The sequence below is a fragment of the Nannospalax galili genome, unplaced genomic scaffold (assembly GCF_000622305.1).
Source record: "Nannospalax galili isolate Female #2095 unplaced genomic scaffold, S.galili_v1.0 scaffold793, whole genome shotgun sequence".
Lineage (NCBI taxonomy): Eukaryota > Metazoa > Chordata > Mammalia > Rodentia > Spalacidae > Nannospalax > Nannospalax galili.
Genome location: NW_008331997.1, coordinates 44,974 through 55,558, shown reverse-complemented (window position 1 = coordinate 55,558; position 10,585 = coordinate 44,974). Strand labels below are relative to the sequence as shown.

At 40.0% G+C, this 10,585-nt stretch overlaps 1 protein-coding gene across 3 annotated transcripts in view; it reads right to left on the bottom strand.

Moving 5' to 3' along the window:
- Window positions 1–10,585, bottom strand: part of LOC103729163 (inaD-like protein) — a 315,156-nt gene that overhangs the window by 279,866 nt on the left and 24,705 nt on the right. For all 3 annotated transcript variants that reach the window (XR_003848556.1, XM_029560655.1, XM_008827155.3), the window contains 2 exons: window positions 5,097–5,168; window positions 3,245–3,422 (listed from right to left, as the gene is read on the bottom strand). Coding sequence is in view for 2 of the 3 variants with exons in the window: in XM_029560655.1 (XP_029416515.1) it covers window positions 3,245–3,422; window positions 5,097–5,168 (250 nt within the window). In the remaining variant the exon portion in view is untranslated. The remainder of the gene's footprint in view (window positions 1–3,244; window positions 3,423–5,096; window positions 5,169–10,585) is intronic.

The following is a 10,585-nucleotide window of genomic DNA, read 5'->3' as shown; positions in this document are numbered from 1 at the left end:
TATATTAAAAAAAGCTAAAAAGATAAAAAAGCTGCTAACGAACATATGAAAATTTGTTAATCATCCTTAATCAACAGGGAAATGCAAATGAATACTACATTGAGATTCCATCTCAGGGGAATGTAAATTAGACCAGCCACTATGGAATTCAGTGTGGAGGTTCCTCAAAAAATTAATAATTGAACAACTCTATGGTCCAGCTATAGTATATGTACCACTTTGGTATATGTACCCAAAGGAATCTAAGTCAGCACAGAACAGAGATACCTGCATACCTGTATTTACTGCTGCACTATTTGCTACAGCTAAGTTATAGAGTCAGCACAGATGTCCATCATATAGAGATACCTGCACACCTGTACTTACTGTTGCACTATTTGCTACAGCTAAGTTATAGAATCAGCACAGATGTCCAGCAAATAGACAAGGAGAATCACACACACACACACACACACACACACACACACACACAATGGAGTTCTATTTAAACCATATAAAAAGAATGAAATGACATTTGTAGGAAAATGGATTCAACTAGAGATCATCATATTAAGTAAACTAAGTCAGACAAATACCATATTTTCTCTCATATGTGGACTCTAGTGTGTGTGTGTGTGTATAGTGTTATATACATATATACGAAATATGTGACACTGTGTGTGTGTACGTGTGTGTGTGTGTGAGAGAGAGAGAGAGAGAGAGAGAGAGAAAAGAGACTAACTGGAGAGGGGAGGGAGAGGAAAGAAAGGGTACAGGGGTGAATGCAGTCAAAGCCCATTGTATGTACAAAGAATATATGACAATAAAAAATAACTAAAAAGCAAAAATTGAGTCACCAAGAAGACATGAGGTTCTAAGTGCCTAATAATAAAACCACTAAGCATGTACTGCAGAAACTAGCAGAAGTACAAGGATGAACAGACATAATGCCAATGGGTGATAAACACAACTCTACACTGACATTAAGGAAGGGAAAGCTTAGTACACAAAATTCCTGTCATAGCTACTCAGATGCCAAATGACATGCCCAGATTTAAAATACCTAAAACCCATCTCCTAAATCTGTTCTTCCCACAGCCTTCCCCACTTCAATACTTGGAAATTATGTGTGACTCCTCAAGTTTGTGACTGACTTTTGCCTCTTTCTCCTTTGACTCCTCTCATCTGTCAGTTAAGTCCTATGACTCTGCCTTCAGAACAGATCCACAGTCTGAGACATGCCTGTCTCCTGTACTCCTCCTCGTCCACCCTGTCTTTCCTCTCAGGTCTTCCCTATCCTGAAGCCAGAATCATCCTGATAAACACTGACTTTCTCATAACCGTCTCCTCTGCATCCAGAGCAGAGGACCTTGCATATCCTCCAGCTCTACACAGATGGCTTCCCACAAGCAAACCTCTGCTCTTGGCCCTAAGCCTTCATTGCTCTACCACAGCAGTGTTGGACTTCTTGCTGCTCCTCAAACACATTCAGGCAAATGTGAACCTCAGAGCATCAGGCTTAAGTTCTCTGTACCTGGAGCTTTCTTTCTCCATATACCCACCCAGTTCTCTGTCCCAGTATTAGTGTCTGTCCCATTAGCATGATCCTTCATAACTAAACTTAAAATTCCAACTGCAGTCTTCAAACCACCCCCACACCTCCTCTCTCTTCCCCTGCTTTCTGTTCTCTCAGCAGCTGCTTGCTATAGACCAGCATTCTACACTTCACTTGTTTATTGTTACTGTTTATCTCTCCTTTCCCACATTATCACATAATCACCCAAGGACGGGACATTTGATTATATTCTTTACCACCATATTAGCAATGTGCTTAAAATTCTATTGAAACAGGTCATGAGCATAAATATAAGTTACACATCCCTTGTTCAAAAAGTTCAAAACATTTGTAGGCATTTCAGATATATAATATTCAACCTCTGCACCCCAAAATTTGTTCCTACAGTAGCTTTATGTGGTTCTTTAGTTTAATCCTCATAATATGCTACTGAGTTTGAATAAACATTTCCATTTTCCTGGAAACTAAGAATAAAGTATGTCTAATATTTTGTCCAAGGACAAATAAAAAGTAAAATGGACAGAAGTCAGACTTCAATTCCAAACCTCCAGAGCCCCTTTCATCTATCAGGACTGAAACATGGGGCTGATGACCAGCATCAGGAAGCAGGAGTGAAGAGCAGGAAATGGCTGGGCATGAAGACGCACACCTGTAATATCACACTTGGGAGGTGAAGGCAGGAGGATCAGGAGTCATGACCAGCCTCAGCTATCAGGTTCAAGGCCAACCTGAGCTACATGAACCTTTGTCTAAATTAAAAAAAAAAAAAAAAAATGCAAGCAGATTGTGGGTCTGGGACTGGGGATAGCCATGCTGGTGTCATTCAAGAAGCCCAATGCACAAATCCACTCAGATCTTGGCGTTCTTGGTGTTTTCATGTGCCTTTAAAACTTAGCTCCTGGGGCTGGGAAATGGCTCAGCAGTTAAAAGCACTTGTGGTTCTTAAAGAGGACCCGGGTTCAGTTCCTAGCACCCACATGGCAGCTAACAACTGCCTGTAACTCCAGTTCCAGGGAATCTGACACCTTCTTCTGGCCTCTTCAGGTCCCTGCTTGCGCATGGCATTCATAAACTCATAGACACACATGCATATACATAAAAATAATAAATATGTCTTTTATATAATAAAATTCAGTTCCCACAAAGCCAAACACATATGAACCATGGGTCCAGCCATCCCCAAGGTCCACTCTCTATAAACAAGTGCACACTGACACGCAAGCACAAAACCCAGAATTCATTAAAGGAGTTGGGGAAGCACAGCGCCCACTGTCTGCCCTGTTCTATGTGGGGCACTTCTTCAATCAGCTGAGCTTCTGGTTTTACCACTTTGTTTGCTTCACCTCACGAGCTTGAGGCACTTGTGTATACAGCACATAAACTAATGTGTTACAAATAGAAGTTACGCTGGGCGTGGTGGTGCACGCCTTTAATTCCAGCACTTAGAAGACAGAGGCAGGCAGATCTCTGTGAGTTCAAGACCAGCCTGGTCCATATAGTGAGTTCTAGGCCAGCTGGGGCTACAGGGAGACCCTGTCTCAAAAAGATAAAAATAAATAAATAAATAAATAAATAATAGAAGTTGTCAGTTAAACCCCTTAGACCAAGAGAGGAAGAAATGTCTTCCAGGTGATTCTTTTGCTGATTCAAATACATTTCAAGCAAAAATATTATTTAAACTTCACTTACCTCAAGTATTTTATCTCCAGTTTTAAGTGCATTGGTTTTTCCTGCAGGACTGTCTTCTAAAACTTGTTTGATAAATATGCCTTTAAGCTCCTCCCCATTCTTCAGACGTTTTATGACCGTTTGTCCACCAACAATACTGATGCCAAGAGACACGCTGGGTTCTCTAAAGATCTCAACACTACAAAAGGGACAGAGGAAACACACTCATGAATAAGGTCATCTAATTCGTTACACTGCTATTATAAGCCTTCTATTTGTGTCACATCCTGTGGCTCTGCTTTATGGAAAATAAATTTTCTAATGCATTTTATACATATTATATAAAATATGCCTAGTTCCAAAATTATAAGATGGTATCAATGATTTTTGAGATGTAAAAGCTTAAATTTTGAAGAAGACAGATCTCTAAAATAATAAACACAACTCTTGAGATTCAGAGGATTTGGCTATGACTTCACGTGGCCCTCTCCTACCACAGTATTTTCCTGCGATCAGTCCATGTTATTGACATGCATAACAGCAGGAGAGAATGGTCTGCGCATATGACAAACTGGTGAAAAATTAAGAAGGCACATATATCATTTTAATAAAATGTCAGATTTTCAGAATAAAATACATTTGTTAATGAGTGGCTCATGGTCCATTACTTTTTCTAGTCAGAAGGTTTAAGTCTGTGGTTTTCTAAACAGAAGACAGATTTTATCTGCACCTAAGGCTACAAGGTTTTCTTTGCTTTCTAACTCTGTCATTTTGTGTGTGTGTCTTTTTCTTACTGATTGATTGATTTTTGAAATAGGGCCTCACTGTATAACCAGGCTGGCCTTGAACTTGCAATCTTCTTGTTTCAGGCTCCCACATGCTACGATTATATGCATGTGCCACCATGTGTGGCTTTTACATAAATGTTTGTTTTTGGTTCTATGGCAGTTTTGTAAATAGAGTGTGGATTGAAATTTGTGCCAGTATGGATTTTGCTTAAACTATAGAAATATGAGCAAGAGTTAACTCAATTAAAAAATAATTCAAGTTTTTAAGACAAAACTTACAATACAATTGCAAGAAAAGGATAGAGAGGTTGGGTGCTGGTGGATTTAATACAGCATAAAAACAAAGAAAGGTGCCAATGGAGGACTTTTATCATCTTAAATGAAGGCAGGCCTAATGAGTACTTCAAACTGCAGCCATGTGCAAGAGAAGTTGCGTTCATTCTGTGAGCCCAAGCAAGACACAAGCTCACTCTCCACCAGGGGAGGAATCAAGAGAGAAACTGGTACATGAAAGAAGACGCACTACTGTCCTTTGTTTTAATTGTATTTATTTTCTTATTTCTATTTCATGTGTCTAAGTGTTTTGCCTGCATACATGTAAGTGCACCACCTTAAGTGTTCCCAATGCCAGCAGAGGCCAAACGAGGGCATCACATGCCCTGGAATTGAAATTACAGATGGTTGTTAGATGCCATGTGGGAATTGAACCTGGATCCTCTGCAAGAGCAGCCAGTGCTCTTAATCACTGAGCCAGTTCTCCAGTCCCTCAGATACTGTTTTTAAACCTGTAGCTTTAGTGTATACAGGCAGCACCACCTCAGTCACAACTGGCGGTGATAAAGTACACTGTCCATCAGTGATGACTGCTAGAGGGATACCTACTTTAAGATAGTATCAAAGAGTTGGCTAGCATTGGGTTATGGTCTTTTATCTGTCTAAAAGTCACCAGGTAAGACAAAAGGGAATAGAAATTCAGGTGAGTAGACATTAATTATTGTAAATCTCAATCATTACACATTAAATAATTTAGAGAAAAGAGCAAGATTGCACTCACACCAAGGCCTGTAATGATGATGCGCACTTACATTCTTGGTGGACCCCAGTGACTGAAGTTCGGCGTTTCTTCTCCTTCACCCTCTTCTCTCTCTGGTAACTCACTATAAGAGGGGAAAATAGAAAATTCATACAACTTATAAGATACACTCTTATTCTTAAAAGTTCTTGAAAACTTCAAAATTGCTTATCTATTGGTAAACAGTTCTTAACTTTTAAGCTTTTAAAGTATTCGCATCAATAAATGTGCAAAGCAAACACACTGCTTTAACATATAATACAACAATAGAGAACCAGGAAATCACAGATGATTAGAAACTGCTAAAATACTTACTCTTTTTTTTTTTTTGGACACAGGGTCTCCCTGTAGCCCCAGCTGGCCTGAAACTATGTACACTAGACTGGGCTGGAACTCACAGAAATCCACCTGCCTCTTCCTCCTGAGTGCTGGGATTAAAGGCATGTGTTACCACGCCTGGCTGCTAGGTTCTTTTTCTAAAAATTTGTGTTTGACTTACACAACAATACTTCTGTTTCTTAACAAAGGTTCTCACTCTGAATCTAAGGCTAGCAGTGAAATTGCACCAATCCTTCTGCCTCAACCTCCCAAGCACTGGGATTACAGGTGTAAGTAACCATACTTGATCTAAAGTATGGTTCTTAAACATTTGTATTGGTTGACCAACTAAGAGAATGGTTCAGGTTAAATGGCTATTAACAGGTAAAAGTGATACCCAGTTTAATTATATGATGTCCTATTCAATCACTCTGAACTCATTTCCCATCGTTTGCATCCCACAACTATATTGTGTCATTTAGAGAAATTTACTTACATTATCTAATTTGACCTTCACATTCTTCCACTGCCACTGTTATATTTTTTACCTGTCAAGTTAGGTCTGTGTGGAACTACTGAACTGGATAACATGAAATACTGAATTACAGAGCAATTAGTTATAGCAGTAATGTGACCTAATGGGGTGTAGACATTATCATATATTATCTGAGAGAGAAGTCCTAAGGTCAACCTAACCTGTACCATGATATGAGTCTATGATTTTGGACCATCTTATACTATTTGATATCCTAAATATAAGCAGTCTATACAAAAACATAGGCTCTACTTCTATTTCATGTTCATGAAAACCCTCTGAAGCAAGCACAGCTGGTCAGAGGATATTTTACATTTGAGGTAACAAGACTCAGAAAAGGTTCAACATATAACACCACAGCCTCTCCCCATGTAGCCCAAACTTTCAGTACCAGTACCAGCTCTTTACTTTTCTCTGACCTAACAAATAAGACCTGTAAAAAGTAGCAAAACTTCACAGACCTGCCACCTATGACTTTTTAGAAAACAGTGGTCTTAAGGATACATGAAAGGGAGAAAGCTCAAAGTGTCTAAAGACTCCAAACATCATGGGCCAGTGAGATGGCTTAGTAGGTAAGGGCACTTGTTACCAAGTCTGGTGATGACCTGAGTTTGATCCTTGCACTCACTCATACAACAGGAGAGAATTGGCTCCCACAAGTCATCCTCTAACCTCCACATAAGTGCTGTGGCATGTACCCCTGTTCTGCCCCCCACATAAATATATATATTTTTAAAAAACAACAAAACAGTGAGTTCCAGGCCAGCTGGGGCTATAGGGAGACCCTATCTCAAAAAGACACCCCCCCAAAAAAAGAAAGAAAGAAAGAAACAAAACATCGGAAGTTAGGACCATTAACATCTCACCCACTTCCCAAAGTCTTTCTTTCCTTAGCCAGTCTCAACTTTATAATAAAAAGTATCAGAATAGTCAGGGAAAGCCACCTGGGCAGATACCTGCTACTTACTATTCTGATATCTTTTCCCTTCTTCATTGTCAACATAACCACTTTTATTTCAGCAGTACTAAGCCCAGCTTGGAAAAAAACATGCATCTTCAGGCTTTCAGCGGACAAGAACTGCATGCTGTAATTCTGTGGAAACAGTAGTCTCTGGTAGACATTCCCAGGAAAACTCATTAGGGAGTGGGAGACATGGCAGGCAGGAAGAGCCTCTGAGCCACATGTTCCCCTTCTCAGTTAGAATGCCGGGGGTGGCGGTGGTGTGGCAACCATCTTCAGATGCCATGCTTGGCTGAGCATAGGACAACAACACAGGAGAAAGTACTTAAGATCTCGGAAGAGTAACCTCACACCATGTTAAGAAGGTCTACAGCCTTCTCTATGAGAAAAAAAGCCATACTATGTACCCAACACTACCCCTAAATGGCACTGCCTGGCTCATTCAGTGTCCATAAGCTGTCTTCACTTTCTCCGGTCATGTTATTCTATGCACTTGCGTCTGTTCCCACCCTCTGGACAGCTACAATCATAGGACAAACTTCCTATTGTGGACACTCAAAATAAGAATAACAAGGATTAACTGTGATGTGGTTTACATTTACTTGAAGCTCAGTCAATACGCATTTCTTTTATAAATTTTCACTTGAACATATATGAAAAATGTCTCCAAACATTACTTTTTAACAGTCAATACTTTTTAACAGTTCTTTAGTTCATGGTATAATGTAACTTATCTGCTCTTCCAACATATATTATAGCTTGATTTTTGAAATATGGACATTACTCCATATCTTCATACTCTACTATATTCTAGAATTTTCCTTTAAATAAATATTAACTGAAGACTAAAAGCTAAAAAATACAAAAAAAGTATTGAAATTTTCCTTTTGTCCATTATTTTGTTCTTGACATGAACTGAGGGAAACACAGCTCATCGTAGTTACTATGGCACACTTACACTATCATTACAGGAGTTACATCCTTCATTAAAAATCTAAAATTAAAGGAAACTAAGCTTTGACCAGTACCAAAGAATTTTTTTTCCTAATTTAAACAATGAAAACTAAGAATTTCACAAACTACTGTTTCTCACAACAACTTCACAGAAGAAAGGAAGGGAGCCACTGTCTAGCGCATGAAAAAAAAATTAGTTTTCCTTGATGAAGGATGTAAGACAGAAATTCTTCTACTGAAACAGGCTCACTAAATTTTCATAAAATATTAATTTTCTTCAGGGAGTTGGTAAATATCTACTTTATTCAGATTATACCAAATAAAGTCTAAAACTTGTGAAAGTTACCCATATTGGACAATGTGTTTTAGGAACAGTCAAAAGGGTTGTACAGGGGCTGGAGAGAGGGCTCAAAGGTTAAGAGCACTGGTTGCTCTTGCCAGAGGATCCAGGTTTGGTTCCCAGCACCCACATGGTAACTAAAAACAGTCTATAATTCCAGTTCCAAAGGATCTGACTCTTCTTCATAGGCACTGCATGAAAGAGGTGCAGTTACATACATTTAGGCAAATTACCATACACATAAAATAAAAATAAATAAATCAAAAAAAGCTTTTAAAGTTATATGATTGTACAAATATAGTCATTTTACCATGTTCAATGGATAAACCACTCAATCAGAATTAGAATCCAACAGACTAAGTAAAATATTTTTACTGTACACAGTAAGATATTTGGACAAATATATTTAAAACATTAACAAGAAGTGGTTTTTGGCCAGTATGGTGGTACAGCCCTTTCATCCCAGCACTCAGGAGGCAGAGGCAGGTGGATCTATGTGAGATTGGGTCCAGCCTGGTCTACATAGTGAGTTCCAGGTCAGCTGGGGCAACAGGGAGACCCTGTCTCAAAAATTAAAAACAAGTATACACCCCTCCAATTATTTTGATTTTCTTTCTTTTGTCTTTTTGAGACAGGGTATCCCTGTAGCCCCAACTAGCCTGGAACTTGCTATTGAATTCACAGAGATCCATCAGCCTCCACCTCCCAAGTGCTCAGGAGTGTACCACCACACCCGGCTATTTTGATTTTTTAAAGTTGAAAATAAAAGAGCCAGGAACTAGAGATTCCAAGTTTTTTTTAAGACCATACTTAGAGGCTGAGGAGTCAGGAATTCAAAACCAGTCTGGGCTACAGAGCAAGAACAATTCAAAAATAAAAACAATAAAACACCATATCCAGCCCTGCTGAATCTTAACTGAAAATATGAATGGCAAGGGCAGTTTTGAGAAAAATACCATGTAAATAAATGAGGAGCAAAAAGGTTGGCTTTTTGTTGTGCTCTTTAAAACAGGGTCTTGCAAAGGATAAGCTGGTCTTGAACTGGTCCTCCTTCAGCCTCCAGGAAGTCTTAGGTTCCAGGCGGGCAGAACCACTCAGGGCAACAAAGGCTTTGGTTTGATTTGGTTTTTCCTAATAAATAGCTTTAGATTAGAGCAAGGAATAGATATTATCCTGCCCACTCTGCCATCAAAGTTATTAAAAATAAACCCACTTCATAAATGAATGTGGCATGCAACCATGCTATATTTTGAAAGCCAGGAACGCGGGCCCTTGCAATTTGTAAATTTTCTACCCTAAGAAATGATATGGTCATTGAGCACATGCTAGGAAGACACTATGCAAAGCCACAAGCACCTGCTTCCCAGGCAGAAAGGCCTGGGGAGCCCTGACTTTGTCTTACTCAGGACCGCAGATTCAGCCCACGTCTCTCGGCCGGGCGCATGGTCCTCGTCCTCGATCAGAACCACAGAGGAGCCCCACGGACTCGGCGTGAGGCCGGCCCGGTCCGACCTAGCACACCCAGACGAGGAGCATCCTGAGGTAGGAGACAGCAGAACACCTAGGTGAAAACAGCCACAGGCACTACCCAGCAGTAGGCGGGCCTGCGTGACGTAACTAGCCAGCCGGCCCCTGCCGGTCGATATGTATGGGCCAATTTTACATACTATGTAGACTTTTAACCGTGATTGTCCAATACACTAAAATTGCGTATTTTCTAGAAGCAAAATCCAATCCAAATCAAAACAAAGCAAAAACCCCTATTTTACAATGTGAAGGAACAATCCATAGGGGGCAGTGGACACAGAGGAGGGGAAGGAAAGGGTGAGTTAGAACAAAGCACAAAGACACATCAGTCTGAAGCTGGATGTGGTGGAACACACCCCTTTAATCCTAGCACGCAGAAGACAGAGGAGGGGAAGGAAAGGGTGAGTTAGAACAAAGCACAAAGACACATCATTCTGAAGCTGGATGTGGTGGAACACACCCCTTTAATCCTAGCACGCAGAAAGCAGAGACAGGTGGATCTTTGTGAGTTTGAGGCCAGCCTGGTCTACAGAGTGAGTTCCAGGTCAGCGGGGGCTACAGGGAGACCCTGTCTCAAAAAGACAAAAGAGAAAAAGGATATTAAGTCTGAAAATGCCAATGAAACCCATTACTTTATATGATAATACAATAATAAATAACTCATTACTTTGTAGAACTTAATAAAAATCATACCAATAAAATAAAGTAAAATACAATTAAAAAAAAAAAAAAAAAGGGGCTGGAGAAATGGCTCAGCGATTAAGGGCACTGACTGCTCTTGCAGCGGACCCAGGTTTGATTCTCAGCACCCTCATGGTGGCAACGAACCGTCCTTAACTCCAGTTCCAGGGGAATCCGAAGCCCTCT